This window comes from Prionailurus bengalensis, chromosome A1 (assembly GCF_016509475.1).
Source record: "Prionailurus bengalensis isolate Pbe53 chromosome A1, Fcat_Pben_1.1_paternal_pri, whole genome shotgun sequence".
NCBI classification, from domain to species: Eukaryota; Metazoa; Chordata; class Mammalia; order Carnivora; family Felidae; genus Prionailurus; species Prionailurus bengalensis.
Genome location: NC_057343.1, coordinates 146,506,395 through 146,525,205, shown reverse-complemented (window position 1 = coordinate 146,525,205; position 18,811 = coordinate 146,506,395). Strand labels below are relative to the sequence as shown.

General features: G+C 38.5%; 1 protein-coding gene across 2 annotated transcripts in view; it reads right to left on the bottom strand.

Annotated features, from left to right (window-relative positions):
- Positions 1–1,808: 1,808 nt before the first annotated feature.
- LOC122490534 (V-type proton ATPase subunit S1-like protein) overlaps positions 1,809–18,811 on the bottom strand; it is a 41,347-nt gene continuing 24,344 nt past the window's right edge. For both annotated transcript variants that reach the window (XM_043593196.1, XM_043593194.1), the window contains 6 exons: positions 17,963–18,006; positions 17,645–17,706; positions 15,871–16,106; positions 9,609–9,659; positions 7,014–7,254; positions 1,809–2,559 (listed from right to left, as the gene is read on the bottom strand). In XM_043593196.1, coding sequence (XP_043449131.1) covers positions 2,257–2,559; positions 7,014–7,254; positions 9,609–9,659; positions 15,871–16,106; positions 17,645–17,686 — 873 coding nt within the window. In that variant the 5' untranslated portion in view covers positions 17,687–17,706; positions 17,963–18,006 and the 3' untranslated portion in view covers positions 1,809–2,256. The remainder of the gene's footprint in view (positions 2,560–7,013; positions 7,255–9,608; positions 9,660–15,870; positions 16,107–17,644; positions 17,707–17,962; positions 18,007–18,811) is intronic.

The window sequence follows — 18,811 nt, the reverse complement described above, 5'->3', positions numbered from 1 at the left end:
TTCAAGCCCCGCATGGGACTCTGTGCTGATGGTTCAGAGCCTGGAGCCTGCTTCCGATTCTGTGTCTCCTTTCTCTGTCCTTCCCCTGCTCATGCTCTTTCTCTCTCTCTCTATCTCTAAAAATTAAATAAACATTAAAAAATTTTTAAAAAGAAAAAAAAAATAAAAGAAAGAGCCACCTTACCTTACAGGGTATCGCCCTGTATGTATTATTATATCTAGGGTGACTATTTATCCCAGTTTGTCTAGCACCGTCCTGCTTATATCTGTTACACTGGAATTGCTAATGACATTTTCACTTTTATTTTTTTTTTTTTTTTTTTTTATTTTTTTTTTAAATTTTTTTTTTCAACATTTTTATTTATTTTTGGGACACAGAGAGACAGAGCATGAACGAGGGAGGGGCAGAGAGAGAGGGAGACACAGAATCGGAAACAGGCTCCAGGCTCCGAGCCATCAGCCCAGAGCCCGACGCGGGGCTCGAACTCACGGACCGCGAGATCGTGACCTGGCTGAAGTCGGACGCTTAACCGACTGCGCCACCCAGGCGCCCCGACATTTTCACTTTTAAAAGTGTCTCAGTTGAACCATAAGTTATGTTTACCCTTCAAGTACCTTTGGCCTACCACAGCAATCATTTCTACTATCAATGGACACTCAAAGCGACCACAATGAAAATTTCATTACAGAATGACATGATCTTTCCTTTTCCCACTCTCTAATGCTAACAGAGTCCCCAGTGGTTTTAGACTAAACAGATAAAATAATCAATCCTAGATTCCTATGTTCTTGAGGGTGTGTTCCCTATGATCAACTTTGGTATAAATAAGTACATGAATCAAGATTCTTAGTTATAGACCACAGAATTGACTGTAAACTCATTACCACAGCTGCCCAAAAGATGCAATTTCTCTGTGCATGACCTCTATCCCACATAGTTCCCATCAGCTTTCTAAGTTTTGCGCAGATCACGTATGGAACCCTATTTAGGGAAATGCAATTTACTCTTTACACATGATACCTCTTTAATATACAAGGCATGTTAGAGAAGCTTTGGTGAAAATCCAGAGCAAGTCAATCTTTAGTATCTGTCAAGAACTGGAAAAGACTACAGAGAAATCCATACGGAAAAAGGTGGTTGTAAGAAGAGTAGTGGTAACTGCAGAATTTCTATTAAAGAAGAGTTGGAGGAACACTATTTCATTGCAACACTATTTCATTGGAGTTTATGGGGTTTGCCTTGAAGCTGTTTGCATAGCAAGCACCCTGTTCTTAGCTCAGTTGTTTATTTCAGGTGGTACCTAGGAGGGTTAATGCAGGTCTGCACCAGACAAATGAGACAAGCCTGGCCACCACAGCCAGAAGGAAAACGTAAGAAACTCCAAGACTGTTACCCCTCCTTCACAAATTGAACTGGACTGCCTCTGAACAGCAAAGTAAAATGACAAGACAGCCTTTGAATAAAGCGTTCTGCCATATTGGCAATACTCTTCCCTAAACATCTCTGTAAAAGAGACTAATTTTTAAAACAAAATTGGGATATAATTTCTAAAAATACAAACTGTGACGGGGTGCCTGGGTGACTCAGTCAGTTGAACATCTGACTTCGGCTCAGGTCATGATCTCACAGCTCGTGGGTTTGAGCCCCGGTGGGACTCTGTGCTGACAGCTGGGAGCCTGGCGCCTGCTTCGGATTCTGTGTCTCCCTCTCTCTCTGTCCCTAACCCACTCGCATTCTGTCTCAAAAATAAATAAACAGTAAAAAAATTAAAAATACAAACTGTTACAAAATACTTAAAATTCAGAACTTCCAGATAACCTTTGTTTTTATTATTTCTGTACTTAGCACATCCAAACTGGCACAGACAAGGAGGACCAAATTTGTTTTCCCTGCTCTAAATGGCATCATTGGTTTTGGGTTTTGTTGCTGTTGCTGTTGTTGTTGTTGTTGTTGTTGTTGTTGTTGTTTGGGTTTTGGTGTGTTTTTTTTTTTTTCTTAATTTGAAATACCCCTTTGCTTTCAAAGTACATTTGGGGCAACAATCATATTTATTTCTGTGGGGTTCCTGGGATAACTTTTTCATTGCCTCAAGTAGGCCAGCGGACGCTCCAAAATGTATTTTTTGCATGTATTTCCTTTTTTTTAAAATCAAGCCATAAGGTAAAAATTTTATATCATAAGTCAAAGAGGACACAACAGAAATCACTCCTTTCATTGGCCATTGTGGACTTCGTGAGGAAGAGGGGTCTGTGCTGTTACACATAAATTTTGCAGATCTGCTGGCTTCTCAGTTCATAGCACTCGACTCCCTGGCTCCTCAGCAGCTCCTTCTCTTCTGCGGCATCTCGAGGTTTCAAGTGGGGGAAGTGGGCCGGAGAGGTGATAAAATCATAGTGCCGCTCCAGATATCGCAGGTAGATGAGCATGTGCAGAGCATAGGCTAGCACCAGCAGCAGGATCAGGGACATGGCCAGGCCAATCAGAATTGCTGGTGAGAAGGAAGAGGCACAATCTCGGGACTTGGCAAACTGCTTCCCCTTGATGGTAAAGCCTTGGATCTGTCAAGGAGAAAAAGCTGAAGTGACATAGTCTTTCTCTCCTAAGATCTACTTGTCAGTTGGGCTGAGGGTTCTGGGCTCCTAATTAATCAAATTTAAGGCACTGGAGCCATACTTCACTGAATGCTTTGAGCACATGATCCAACAAATGTGAGTGTGCTTATGGGCACAGCGAAACAATTTTTAATCAAAACTGACCCAGATACTCTGCGATGTATGTTTACCATAATTAAGAGGCTCAAGAAGTTCAAGGCTCTGAAATAAAACCTCTTGTCATCTGATCCTCATAAATACTCTAGTTCATCTAAAAATATAACTTAGTGGTGTCACTAAAATTTAAAGTGCACTCAAAATTTTATAAACATTAGTTATAATTTCACAAACAAAAATACGTCTCAGTTCCTCTGCCTCCGATTCTGTTGACAGGATGTGGACAGGAAGAATCTCTTAAGAGTTCCCAATGATATTATGATTCCCAATGAGGCAAAATATAGCTAATAGTAAAGGCTAACAGTTACTGAAGATTTTTTATGTATTAGATATTGCCCTAACTCATTTAAAAACCACAAAAGCCTATGAATAAGTTACTGTTTCATGGATGAAGAAACTAAGGCACAGAAAAGTTAAGTAACTTGCCCAGAGTCACTCGGCATTAAGTGGAGTGAAGTTATTTTTTATTTATTTTATTTATGTATTGATTCTTTTAAGTGCAATGAAGTTATAATTCGAACCCAGGAAGTTTGACTTCAGAGTCACTTCTCAGTTTACAATTCCACAGCTCCTGGTATGTTCTGTCTCTTCTTCCTCCAGACGCTACCTCCCCCTCTTTATCAGTTGTACTGTACAGACTTGGTATTGTTTTTGGAAGCGCTGTATACCAGCCCTTGTTTTACATCCTGCCCAGAGCATGGAAAGAAGAGCTTTCTCATATGTGCAGATGAAGTGGCTCAAATAGTTGGAACTACAAGAGGTTCAAATCGACAACTGGCTCTGTATCTAAATACTGTCGCAGTGAAAGAAACTGGGCTACAGACTACTCTAAATAAGACCAATCTTTCGTGGAAGGCAGCTCCCACACTTAGCTGGCTTTTGAAAAAGAATCCTACATAGCATCACCTCGGTCACCTAGTTGGTTTTAAAGGGATACATCAAAAAACTGAATTATCCATGAAGGCTGTAAGTGACAACTCATTTTTATGACTTAAGTAGGTGCTCTTGCATATTTTCATGCTGAAATGACTGTAGCCGTAGACCTTATAGGCCTTGCTTGCCCAGTTATCTGTGCACTAGACTGAATCTAAAACAGCTCCTGAAGGAGACTTTTGGCCTGGTTTCTGGGATCCCTGGCCCGCCTTTCTATGACGAGGCAAAGTGAGGGGCACCTGGCTGGCTCAGTAGGTTTAGGGTCTGACTTTGGCTCAGGTCATGGTCTCACATGGGTTTAAGCCCCACATCAGGCTGTCTGCTGTCAGCATGGAGCCCCCTCTGGATCCTCTGTCTCTCTCTAGCCCCAGGTGCATATTCCCTCTCTCTTCTCTCTCTCTCTCTCTCGCCCCAGGTGCGTGTTCCCTCTCTCTTCTCTCTCTCTCCCTCTCTCTCTCTCTCAAAAATTAATTAATTAATTATTTAATTTTAAAAAAAGGAAAGAAAAGAAAGAGGCAAAGGGTCCTCAAAGGGCTAGTGCCTGAAGAGTCAAGCTCTTGACAAAATGACAAAAGATGGCAACACTGAGCCTGCATTCCAAAGAAGCAAAAATTAGCCCGTGTTGAATAAATACACTCTTTGTGATGCCGGCTACACTTTAGCAGTCCTTCAGTTTGCCATGCATGTGACATCACTCTGTACTTCTTAGAATAAGTCAGACGGGCAAAGCCATGTCTGTGGAATGCAGCCTTTTGTGTACATACTTTAACCACTATGGACACCGCCACCTCTCGCCTGCACTGAGCTCACATTCCGCCATCGCATTCCGCCATCTGCTTACTCAGGATGGCCTAGAAATGCCCACCTCTGACATCCACTGCTGTGTTCACCAGACTGCTGAAGACCCTGGCACATGCAGCCCCAGACCAGGGATGAAAGTGCTCCTCGCAAGCACATTTTCAGTAGTCTTACGGACCTCAAGAACATGTAACTGAGCGATTCTTTCATATACTAGATGCTCCAAAGCTTTAGAGCCAAGTCACTGTGCTGCTTCTAGCCAGGTCAGACAGATGGCCTCGCGGATTTGCGTAATGGCCTCACTGGTGGCTGTAACTAATCTTTTCTTCCTTTTTCTTAAGCCCCATGTCTTTAACCCCTTTTTTGTTTGTAAAATATAAATAACATAAAATCTACCATCTTAACCATTTTTAGGTGTACAGTTCACTGGTATTAAGTCCATTCAGATTATTGTGCAACTATCACCACCACCCATCTCCAGGACACTTTTTCATCTTGCAAAACTCAGCCATTAAACACTAATTCCCCATTCCCCTCTTCCTCAGGCCCCTGCAAACACCATTTTATTTTTTTGTTTCCAAACAGGACTACTGTAGATACTTCGTTTAAGTGAAATCATACAAATATTTGTCCTTTTGTGTCTGCTTTATTTCACATAGCGTAATGTCAAGGTTCATTCATGCTGTTGCCCGTATCTGAATTTCCTCCCTTTGTAAGGCTAATATTCCATTGCACATATACACTAGGCTTTGTTTTTCATTCATCCATTGATGGACATTTGGGTTGTTTCCACCCATCTTTTGGCTTTTGTCAATGATGCTACCTACTGTGAATACACAAATATCTGTTCAAGCTCCTGCTTCCAATTCTTTTAGTAAACACCCAGAAGTAGAATTGCTGAGTTACACGGTAATTCTGTTTATTTTCTGAGGGAATACCATACCATTTTCCAGAGAGGCTACACCATTTTCAATTCTTACTAGCAATGTACAAGTTTCTAATTTCTCCACATCCTTGCCAACATGTGTTATTTTCTGTTTGGGGTTTGCTTGTTTTTGTTTGTTTGTTTGTTTGTTTTTAAATAATAACCATCCTAATAGGTATGAAGTGGTTTGTACATTTTTCAAAGTTAATTTCCATACAGTGTTTCTGTAAGTCACCTTAAAAGTCACTTCTGAAACAAGGTAGAGGTATAAATCAGGCAATTCCTCTGTTCTGATCAGGCAGGATAATGTGTGAATTATTCCATGTGTTCATTATTACTTCCTGCCCTTTGTGCCTGCTTCTCTTTCTAAAGGGCAAGTGAGAGAAATCTATATAATATATACTTTATAAACGTTGATAAATACATCTGCATTATGTATGCTATAATGTGCCCTTGAAGTCAAATAGTCCAGAATTCAAACTCTGCCTCTAACGTTTGTTTACCAGTTATATCACTTTGAGAAATTATGCAACCATCAGAGCTTCAGGCAACTCGTTTGTAAAACAGGGATAATGACAACAATCTTGTGACATTATGATGAGGTTTGAAAACAAAGTATGCAAAATAACCACAACAGTGCTGGCAGACACAGAGGACTCAAAAGTAGTTACTGTTAATCCAGGGCTGACACAGTCCTGGGTGTTGTCACATATCTTAGGCCACGATTTCTTTACATCCGTAAAAGAAAGGTCAGAAATTAAGAGGGTGAAGTAGCTGACCCAGGGAGGTGACAAGCAATTTGAAACCAAGACTTTCTTTCAAACGTTAAAATGCAAGCTCCTTCCCTATCCCAAACTGCCTCTCAACACCACCCATCTCCAAGCTGGGAGGAGAGGAAGTAAATCTATTTACTTTTGGAAAAGATTGGAAAGTGTCCACAAAAGGGCAAGCAAAACCCTGCCTATTTCAGTGAGTTGGAAGAACAAGGGAAGTTTTTTTAAACAGGTAAACAGGACAGAGGAAGTTGACAGATGTCTCTAAGCCTTTCCTCATGCCTTTCCCCAAGTACTTTCAAGAGGATCTTCTGGGATAGTTGTGACTCCCTGGCTGACAGTTCCATTCTTATGCTAACTGCCAAAGCTGTCACTCAGGCTACAAATGTACTTCTTATCTGTCCGGATAGGATCACTGTTCCACCCCCAGAAGGAAATAAAATCATTGCCCAGCAGCTCCTCTCCCCAGAAGGGCCTCTCCCTCCAGGAAGTGTCAGTCACGGGACTTCACACCACAGCTTAACTCCACTTTCAACTGCTGGCATTCCTCATTGGTAGTTATTAGTGACTGCATAAATGTGAATGTAAAGGCAAGCGGGGAGTAGGCATAGGCGGTGGGTAGTGCACAGGGAGAGGAAACATTCTATCCGATTCCATTTCAAAACTTAGAAGATAAAGAAAAAAATACCAACATTATTTTAAAGGTATCTATTCCTCTCTTTTCCCTAAACATGTATATTACAGGTGTTTTCAAACACTGAGGCTTTTTGGCACCAAATATACAGGTGCACTGAGCACCTGTTTTAGTTTATTACCTGGAAATCAACAAAGGTGACCTCCCACAGGCTTGAAGTATCATCCACGTAGCTGGGCAACAAGAGGGCATCATAACGCTGCAGGCTGCTGACATGCTGGCAGCGGTAGGAATAACTCGATGGAGCATATATGCCAGTGGCATTAAAAGTTGCTTGGATCGAATTATTGAAAATAATCTCAACTCTGTGCAAACTAAACCAGCTCTGGATGTACGACCTTTTGTAATTGGTAAGGGTGAATCTGAAAAAGATTACAACAGTATCACTCCTAAAGCACTTGATTTTTGCTACACAGGAAATCATCTATTAACAGAGCAATTGCACCCTCTTTTGTCAGGTAGTAGAACTGGCTCAGGGAGAGTTTACTTCTAGTTCTGGAGAAGAGTTTCCTGATGGGCAGGAATAAAAGTGAATGGTACAAACTCCTTCAAAAAGAAAAACACAAAGAAACCTGTTTTATTTCCTTTTGTAATCAAAACTTGATTTTACTTTGCAAAAGGTTGAGGAAAACTAAATGGACAATAACACAGAATTAGTTAAATAAATAAGGGTCAAAACTAATAATAAAAGATTTTACTGTGTCAAGCACCCTTCTATTATTTAACATGAGATACACAATATTATTACCCTCATGTCATAGGTGATGAATCAAGACACAGTGGAGTTAAGGAAAGAACCTGTGCAAATTTACTCAGAGATTAGGTATGGGAGCAGAGCTTTGAATCCAATTTGAGACCAGAGCCCTTACTCTTAGCCATTTTGGAATGGAATACTCTCTAGCAATAAAAAAGTTATAATATGTCATGATCATTTCTTCATTAAAAAAATGTATGACTACATAGAAAAAATTCTGGAAGGACAGAGATCAAAATATTAATGATTACAAATGGAGGTTAAATTATGAATAATTTTCACGTTCTTTTCATAGATTAACATTTTCTGATTTTTCTGTTTTCTGGACATGCATTGGGCCCCTACAGAAGCAGACCCTGAGACAATGATGTGAATAGAAGTATTTGGGGAGGTGGTCCCAAACTTATTTGGCAATTTAGTCACTCAAAATATGTCAAACGGGAAAAAGAGAAATGACAGAGTAGAAGGCACCCCAAAAGGACACATTGTTAAGCAAGTTTCCACTATGGGCAAGTGGGGTTTGATGTCCATGGGGTACCCTGGGAGACAGGGTAGTTCACATGTCTGTTATCTGATCTGAGGGTGAAGGAGCTGGGGTGTTTATACACTTCTTTCAGTCACTGACTGAGAGCTGCTGAGGTAGGTAGGGATAAGAGGCAGTGGACCTCTCTGACTAAAGAAAGCTTTTAGGTAAGGAAGGGCTGACAATTCAAAGTTGAGCTGGTGGACTACAGTACTCTCAAATGGAAATGCCCAAAGCGACACACCTAGGGTACTGACAGTGTCTACCACATACCCTTATCATCAGAAAAAATAAGAATCATAAAGCTAATTTCCTTTTGGGGAAAAAAGGTGCTATTTGAATAAAAACTATTCCTCATTCCTATATGAAACAGATATGTGTATTTGGGTTTGTATATATGTTTACTCACCTTGTGTGATTCTATTTTCCTCATAAAGTGTCTCTGAAATATGATGATATGTATTTTTTAAATTATGATCAGTGAAACACTAGTGTTCCATGACATGTAGACAAATATTCTGAGGAAAGAGTTTTCCGAGATAAACACAGGAAACATGAGGTTAATCAAAGTTACCAAGTGCAGGAATCTTCCTTAAGAGCATGTCTTCATAGTAACTTTAATTTTATACATTAAATTTAATAAATTTAAGTTTAATACAAATTTATAGTGTCAATCTCCAAGAGGAGGACGTGGAGTGCAGTCTTTCTCAAACACATCTGACCACAGAACCCCTTTCCTAGGAATCTTGTAAATATTTTTACAGAGCAGAAGTGCTCCATGGAACACAGCTTAGGAAAGACTACCCTACCACATCCTGCTGGTGTTTCAAGTAATGTTAAAGACACGGCTGTTTGTCTCCATGAAAAGGTTGGTCCTATAGAAATGGAAACATTTCATTATTATAAGAAAAAGTATATAATGCCTTCAAATTGTGCCCCACTCCTGGAGCAGTTCCTAACTGCTTGGCAGATATATTCTTCCATACATAAGCAGAGCAAGATGTAAGCCTGTGTTGTCTGCTGGGAAATTCAGCTAACAGAGACTTTTTTGCTATTATTAAATGACGTGTGATTCACTGTAAGGTATTATATAGAAAATAACTTCAAACCAGAGTCACAGCTTCGGAGCTTTACATATATTTTAGTCTTTGCTCAGAAGAAAAAGACTATTACATTCTCAGGTTCATGTGATTTCTAGGTCTTAACTGAGGAAGGAAAAACTACACAGATGCTTTGGTAGAAACTGAAGAAAGCATTATGATAGGATCCTACCATAAAATCACTGACTTTGTACAGTTAGTTAAATGTGGCATTTCATGTGTCACAGTGCTTGGCACATAGGAGGTCCTTGATACTTACTACATGTTGAATGAGTAAATTATATGGAACTAAACTGGAGTGCTGAATTTATGACCTTTTAAAGTAGTATCCATACTTACCTTATATCAAGACCTTTGGGACTTTCAGCATCACCAAACTTCATAGATAAACTAAGAAAACAGAAAGAACATAATCTATCAAAATACAAATAACCTTTACATAACACTACTACAAAATTACCTCAAAATGGAACAACTAAAGCTATAAAACCTATAGAATAAACATATAGCAGTTTTGGAATCTTGGGGTAGCCAATGGTTTCTTGAAAAAAAAATAGAAGTATGAAACATAAAGAAAAATTGATAAACTGTACTTTATTAAATTCAAAATTTTACTCTTCAGAAATACTCTTAACAGTGTTAAGAAACAAAAAAAGGCAAGCCACAGAACAAGAGAAAATATTCACAATACATATACACAAAGAACTAGTATCCAGAATATAATAAATAACACTAACAATTCAATAATAAGAAGGCAACCAACCTAACTTAAAAATGGTGAAAAGACAGGCACTTCACAAAGGAAAATACACAAATAGCTAATAAGTACATGAAAAGATGCTCAGCACACCATTAGCTATCAGCAAAATATAAAATAAGACCACAATAAGATAAAAGCACCATGATACAGTAATCGAAATGGCTAATTTTTTTTTTTTAAGAACCGACTCTTAAGCTTTTAAAATCCATATTTATTCACACTTTTGTAAACGTTAACAGGAGATTTCTGGGAGCAGAGACAGATTATTACTAACTCATAGCAATAACCATATTGGTTCCCCTTTTTTCTTAAAGAATTTTTAAAAAATATTTACTTATTTTTGAGAGGGGAGGAGCAGAGAGAGGGAGACACAGAATCAGAAACAGTCTCCAGCCTCTGAGCTATCAGCACAGAGCCTGATGCGGGGCTTGAACTCTAGAGCTGTGAGATCATGACCTGAGCCAAAGTTGGACACTGAGCCACCCAGGTGCCCTGATTCCCCCACCCCCTTTTTTTAAAAAAAATTTTTTTTGGGGGCGCCTGGGTGGCGCAGTCGGTTAAGCGTCCGACTTCAGCCAGGTCACGATCTCGCAGTCTGTGAGTTCGAGCCCCGCGTCAGGCTCTGGGCTGATGGCTCAGAGCCTGGAGCCTGTTTCCGATTCTGTGTCTCCCTCTCTCTCTGCCCCTCCCCCGTTCATGCTCTGTCTCTCTCTGTCTCAAAAATAAATAAACGTTAAAAAAATTTAAAAAAAAAAAATTTTTTTTTTTCAACGTTTATTTATTTTTTTTTTTTGGGACAGAGAGAGACAGAGCATGAACGGGGGAGGGGCAGAGAGAGAGGGAGACACAGAATCGGAAACAGGCTCCAGGCTCTGAGCCATCAGCCCAGAGCCTGACGCGGGGCTCGAACTCACAGACCGCGAGATCGTGACCTGGCTGAAGTCGGACGCTTAACCGACTGCGCCAACCAGGCGCCCCCCTGATTCCCCTTTTAACCGAATTCTTCTGCCTTAGAAACATGATGAGAGCCAGATATCATCCTGTACATACTGAGATTTGTAATACAGATCAGGAACACCAAAATTATGAATCTGGGAGTTTATATAAGAGGGAGACTGTGGTACCCCTTCACCTCCTGAGAGAGGAAGAAAACATTTGCTTCCATAGTGTCAAAAACTGTCCTGGAAACATGAAAAGAGAAGGGTACTAGTTACCTACCTCACAATGTAAGCAGATGAGTTTTATTAGCCTTTGAATGGGAGCAAATAGCTCATCTTAAAGGAGACAAACGGCTGCATGTCTAATACCCATGAATGTAAATAATTATTTCTAAGAGGAAGACAAGAAGTGTCTCTGGGTTTCCAAACCCTGCAATATGTCCATGGTCCTGAGGTTCAGTACTCCTGACAGGTAAACACTTTCTTCTAAGGAGATGAATCTAACTAAATTACTAACTAACTCCAAGGCTTATTTTTTAACCCAAGTCCCAGTAAAATTTGTCCAGAAATTGCTAACCATGCAGAAACAATAAAAATATTTTCTTTATAGTCTTACATTGACGATTCCAAGTGTTGGTGAGGATGTAAAGCAACCAGAATCTCCTCACACAAAGCTGGTGGGAAGGTAAATTGTACAAAAAAACAATTTGGTGGTTTCTTAAAAAGCCAAACATACATATACCATATGATCTGATCATTCCCCTCCTAGGTATTTATCTAAGAGAAATGAAAATATATGTTCGTATACAGACTTACACATGAACGTTTAACACGACTTTATTTGGAAAGCTATCTAAAAACTGGGGCAAAAACCAAATTTCCATCAAGAGGTGGATGGATAAATAAGTAGTGGTGTATCTATACTATGGAGTACTTACTACTCAGCGGTAAAAAGGAACATAACTTTGACACATGCAACAAAGCAGAAGAATATCAAAATAATTATGCTAAGTGAAAGAAGCCAGACTAAAAAAGAATATACACTATATGAGTATATTTATATAAAATTCTAGAAAATTCAAACTCATCTATAATGATAGAGAGCAGATCAGTGGTTACCTGGAGGGGTGGGAGTGGCAGGAGAGAAAGATCACAAAAGGGCACAAAGAAACTTTTCAGGGTGATGAAAATGTTTGCTGTTTTGATTATAGTAATGGTTTCATGGGTGTACAAACACATCAAAATTGATCAAAGTGTGTCCTTTAAACATGTGCAGTTTAGTGTATTTTATTATATTTCAATAAGGTTGAAAAATAAAAATGAGAAAAAGCTAAATAACTGAAATGAGAAAATGTGAAAAATGTAAATACAGAAAGGATGGTGCTGCATCCTTTTATATATTATATATTATAAATATATATTATATAAATATATAAATATTATAATATATTATGTATTATATATTATCTATATAATAGACATTATAATGTCTAGAAGTTATAACACCTCAACATATGCCATAAAACCAAAAAAGCAAAAGTGGGTAGCCATAAAATGTAAAATTACAAACTTGAAAAAAAAACCCACAAATATAATCTCATTAATTTGGTCCTACTTATCAAGAAATAGAAATGTCAGTGATTGAGCTAAAGTTTATCTTCGTACTATCTATGGGGTAAGAGATATTTATAAAATAAACCTGGTAAATAAAGTCACTAAGAGAATTATCTTTATTTCCTAACATTATAAGCTCAGGCACCTTAAAAGCACTCATTTATAAATACTTTATAAGGTAATTTACTCAGTTAAGCAAGTCTCCAAAAGGCCTTTCTCTAATAATATTCTAATAGTTAACAAATTACTTAAAACTTCTAAGAAATAAATTGTACTCCTTGAATAGTATTTTATGAATTTGATTGGTCACTTACTCTAACAGACATTTCTCTACTTCTTCCAAGGAATCAGAATAGCTTAGTTATCTATAAACTGGCTCTGTAGCTGATGAACTAAAATTCAAAGCAAGGCCACACTGAGCCCACCCTAATGGCTCCCCCCTTCTGATGGAGGAGCTCAATGGCCTCTATGCTTCTGACCCTGCAAGAGTTCTCTCCAGCAGTCCTGGTTTTGGTGAAAGCTGTTAACATGCTCTGCTGCAGAGTAAAGAATATGCTTGATTTCAACAAAGCAAATTCGACAATCATTCAGTGAGGCTCTTAACTGCCATTACCTGAGAACACGAAGGAGAAATACAATCTAGTAAGTCACTCAAAAAAGAGCTGCTTTTACTCTTCCAAGCGCCCTAACCTCCCAGGTTTCAAACGGACTCTGAATTCTTCAGACTATAATTGCCTAAACTCAAAATACACACAGATGCTCAGATTATGCTCTATTTGTAGGGCTTTCACTATTTAAAAAGACTTCCGTAGCAAATCTGTCTGCCAACAATTCGCCTTTCCCTGAACATTTTGTTTCCAGGCACTAAAACAAGGTCATATTTTTTAATCTGTGCTTTTGACCCTACATGGTTATGTCTTTACTTGGGTTTGTTCTTTCCGTCACTCCCTTTCTGGTTCTTGAGAATAGAAGATTTCCTTGCCAGCACAGCAAATGTCCACTAATGTCCACAATTCACAGGAATGAGGGACGGACTCAATATCTGGTCCCTGCATGCTTCGTGTACTGGGAAGCCTCCCACTCATGCCCTTGGGTCAGCTGTCCTGGATGTGGGCACACTTGCCTGAGCAGTACTCCAGGAGGTGGGGGCTATTCACTCAGAACTTGTCCCAGTAGAATTGTTACATTGGTGGCCAAGAAGAAAAGTCAGGTTCCACCCAATTATTCCTTTGTGCATTATGAAAACCAAAGCTTCCCTAGGTCCTTCCACCAGCAAACTAGGCACTATTTTACTCTAGTTTATCATTAGCATGTTAGGAAGATAATACTACCACTTTGAGTGGCCCCTGACAAGTTCTCATGCATACAATTCCCCATTTGATTTTAATGTTTTTTTTTTTTGAGAGAGAGAGAGAGAGAGAGAGAAAGAAAGAGCACTCACATGCAATCAGGGTAGGAGGAGGAGGAGAGGGAGAGGGACAGAGAGAGAGAGAGGATCTCAAGCAGGCTCTGCACTGACAGCTCAGAGCTAAAAGCGGGGCTCAAACTCACAAACTGAGATCCTGACCTGAGCTGAAGTTGGACATTTAGCTGAATGAGCCGGTAACTGAGTCACCCAGGTGCCCCTCCCCATTTGATTTTCATGATGCTATGAGATAGCGCCAAGAGAGAGGAGGTAAAATGCCACTATTAAAAACATTGTAGACCTCAGCTCTACTAGCAAACAAGCTGTAAGGTCTTATCAAATTTCCTAACCTCTACGAAGTTTGATTTCAGATGGTAATGGTCTGTGACTCAGGGACTTTTTCACAATAGTATTGTAAGGAATAATAAATATTGTGCCCATGAAGTCCTTGCTCTGTGCCTGATCCATGGCAAATGCTCCAGGCCTGTTACAATTAATAGATGCCATCACCTCCATTCACAGATATGATCCCATGGCAGCTCCTATTTGTAAAGTCACAAAGCTCACTGGCAGAACTGGGCCTAGAAGCCAAGTTGTCATTTTTTCTGTTTCTGGGTTCCCAGTGATCATTAAGATTTCTAAAGCCCAGCAAAAAAAACTGTGGTGCTCTGATCTCCCCCACAAATATCCTGTGGTCAGAATAAATGGAATCAAGAAGGGCCAGTCAGCCACAGACAGGCAAGATGATCCCTAGGCAATCAGCCTCTCTCCAGGCAGCTGACCACAAATAAAGAGCCCTGTAGGGAATTAATTAGAGCCCAAGGAACAAGTTCTGAGCTCTCAGCAGTGCTGGAGTCTCTTTGGTAGTCTGTGCTGTAACAGAATAAACAAATCTGGGAGGACTCTGGATGCTTATACTTAGAATCCTCTAATTCTCTAATAAGAGACAATCATTCTGAATAGCAAGATGCTTACTAAAACTTGTAATATAACTTGTAATACTAATACAATCCATTTTCACCCATCATCAATAATTTTTAAATGAAATTTCAAGTTCTGGAGTAAAAATGCCACACACACACACACACACACACACACACACACACAAATACACAGTATGCATTAGCATTCTGCCCATCTCAACCAGGCCAGAACAAATGCAGACAATCTTCCAAAAGCCTTCATTATACCAGCAAATGTTGAAAGCAAGGAGATTTACAGAAAGCAAGTGGGACATGCCAGACTTACTCCTTCTTGACCAAAACAAATACAAGAAAAAATTTTTGCTCAGATGACTAAAAGCAGAGAAAGGTACTGGACATTGATTTCCTCCTTAAAAGGGATATTTGTTTAATCTGCTTATCTCAAATCAAAAGCAATTATTATAATCATTTTGAAGAACTATTCTAAAGAATTCTCTGAAATTTGGCCATTCAAAGATACCCCTGCAAACTGGCAACGTTCCACAACTTCAGAACACTCTCTGATTTCCTTCATGATTTCCCCCAGCCTTCATGATTTCCCCCAGTAGAAGACGTAGAACTCTGCTTGCTGATACACGATTTCCTCCCTGCTGGCACAAAAGTAGGTGGACACCTCACATCTGGAGTTGATACCAAGCCTGGGGTCCTCTTCAGTTTTCAGAATGAGTTTGGAAAACCTCCTCTTTCACAACTCTGATTTTCCTTGAGGTATTATAAGAAGAAAATAGCTAGGAAAAATAGTTTTTAAATTAATTTCTGATTTTTCTTTCATTGTAGACGTTAAACATTTCCTCAGAGATGTGTTTCAAGTTAACTACAAACGAACCTACTTCCATCTTCTGAAATGTCAGAAAACTCGAACGCCCAGTTAACAGACTACAATACCCTAATGGCAACTTACGTGGCACTTTCTTCACTGCAATTTGAGTTGCTAGTGTCCACTGCTGCCTTCTGGCCAAAAGCTTCATCTGTAAAATCCAGCCAGGTCTGATTCTTAAATTTTATTGTTATTCTTTTGGCCCAGAAAAGAATGCAAGGAATTCCATCCATAGAGACATTAACTGGGCTATGATGGCTGAATGCATTCCAAGCTTCTTTTTCCAAATGTCCTTGTCTGCTCAGAGTGTAGTTGAGAGTCTAGTTAACCAAATAAACAAAATTTAAGAGATGGACTTGTTTCCATGGTACAAAAGGCTTCTCAGAAGTAAAAGGATTAATTCACAACCTATTGAAGCTCTGATCTCTCCAGCTCCAGAGTCCATACTACTGTGGGACAAAGGAGACAAGTAGACCCATCTTAATCATAACAAGCTAAAATGACAGGTATGTCTGAAAAGTATATGAAACTAGTTCCACAAAGCACCCAAATTTGAAAGGACCAAATTGTTAAAAAAAAAAAAGATCCAATTTTGCAAATGACAATATTAGCAATATAGACTTTAAAAAGTCACCAGGCTGGGAGAGAAAGTGGGGATGAATAGGTAGAGCATAGATTTTTAGGGCCATGAAACAATTATTCTGTAAAACACTATTAACAGTAATAGATAACATTATACATTTGTCAAAACTCATAAAATGTACAACACAAAGAGTGAATCCTAGTGTAAACTATGGACTTTAGTTAATAATAATCTATCAATATTGGTTCATCAACTTTAACAAACGTACCAAACTAACACAAAATGTTAAATAAAGGGAAACTGGAGTAGGGAGTGATTGAGAAAGCATAGAGAAAACTTATATTTTGTTCAGTTTTTTTTTCTGTAAACCTAAAGCTGCTCAAAAAAAAAAGTCTAGTAATTAAAAACAAAAATTCAACATGCCATGAAAATAAGAACCTAAATAACACAGGACTTTAAAATAAAGAAATTAACATGTTAAACAAAAAAACAAACCAACAAACAAGAGTCTTCTAGATACCAAGCATAATTCTCCAGACCATTAGTGCCCAATAGAACATTCTGCAATACTGGATGTGTTTAATATCTGCTGTGTCCAGCGGAGCAGGCCCTAGCTATATGTAGCTCTTATGGCACCAAATGTGGCCAGTGCAACTGAGGACATTAATTTTTAATTTTACTTAACATTATTTCATTTGAGTTGAAATTTAAATAGCCACACGTGGCTACTGGCTACTGCTTAGGACAGTGCAGCTCCAGATCATTTAATATACATAAACTAACAGGGTATTCTAATATCAGTCTTCATTTTATGAAACCCTTGCTGATTTCTAGGAAGCTCAAGACAATGCACTTTGGTACTTGACCCTGGAAGTCACAAAGGCAGGTCTATATCTGAAAGAAGATCTACTTATCTACATCAACTATTTCATACCAATTACTCCAGGATAAGTACAGATAAAACAGAAATTAAAGAAGCAGCAGCAATCCAAGCTTACTAGTAACCAAAGTTAAACCGTTACTATAGTGATCCTGCCTAGAAAGTAACAAAAGTAAAGCTGAATATTGTAATGAAAATATACAAGAGCAAGTAAAACTTTAGTTTTTTTCTTTACCATAAGACTATTGTAATGCATTCCCCCACCCAAAGCTTAAGCAAGAATGTTAGTTATTAACAGAATTATTATTTATATTTTCACAGTGGCTCCGACCTGATTGAAACGTGTTTAATTTTTTTTTTTTAAGATACAATCTAGTTTCCTAACATATCCTTACCTGTGTGATTGGTACTGTTGTACAATTCTGGGTTTGTTTCATATCTCCATTACTCTGCTGATCTGTCAAATAAATGATACGAATACAAAGGCTAAATGTAACTTATTTATTAATATAACCGAATGACAATAAAATGCTAAGCCATGTGAAATATACCAGGCTTGAGCCTCTTCTGACTGATAATTTAGAATATACTAGTTTAAGAGATTTTACATAAGAGACTGCTGTTCCAATCACCAGTGTTCAGGGAAGCCCATGACAGACAATAACCTTCTCCTCAACCCTTCAAGGAATCATAAGGACAAATACAGATCTTACCGTTTACAACCACTTCTTTATTTGAAGATGTCTGAGAGATGAAACTAGAAAAAAACAAAAAGATGCTGAATAGCTAAATTTCGGATTTTATAAGAAGTTTTAAGAAGGATATCTCAGTTTATGATACATCAAAGTAGAAGGCAAAGTACCTGTCAAAACTGTTTACTTTTCCATAGCAAATTTCTGATTTTAAAAAGTAATACATGTTCTTCAAAGAAAACATGAAAAATTCAGATTTTTTTAAATTTGTAAATATCAACCCTAATCCTTATCCAGTGAATATTATTATTGAAGGCCTACTATGAGCCAAGCAGTGTGCTAAACACTGAGGTTTAACCAAAAATAACCAAATAATAAACCAAATAGTCAAACAATAAAACATAATAAAATATTTTACCATGAAATTTTATACTCACTGTACTCTTAGTAAATGAAAGCAAAAATATTCAATCATTTTTATTAAAAAAAAAAAAAAAGATGGACTTGGAATGCCTGAGTGGGGTTTGGGCGTCAGACGCCTGATTTTGGCTCACATTATGATCTCACCATTCGTGAAATTGATCTCCATGTCAGGATCCACGCTGAGTGTGGAGCCCATTTGAGGTTCTCTCTCCCTCTCCCTCTCTCCCTCTTCCCCACTTGTGCACTCACTAGCTCTCTCAAATGAAATAAGCACTTTAAATAAATAAAAATTTAAAAAAGACCCAATTGCCAAAAAGCTATTTCTGAAAATTATGAGGATGTAAATTTTTTAAAGTTTATTTTATTTATTTTGAGAGACAGAGAGAGAGCGTGCGCATGCAAGAGAGGGGCAGAGAGAGAGGGAGAGAAGGAATCCCAAGCAGGCTC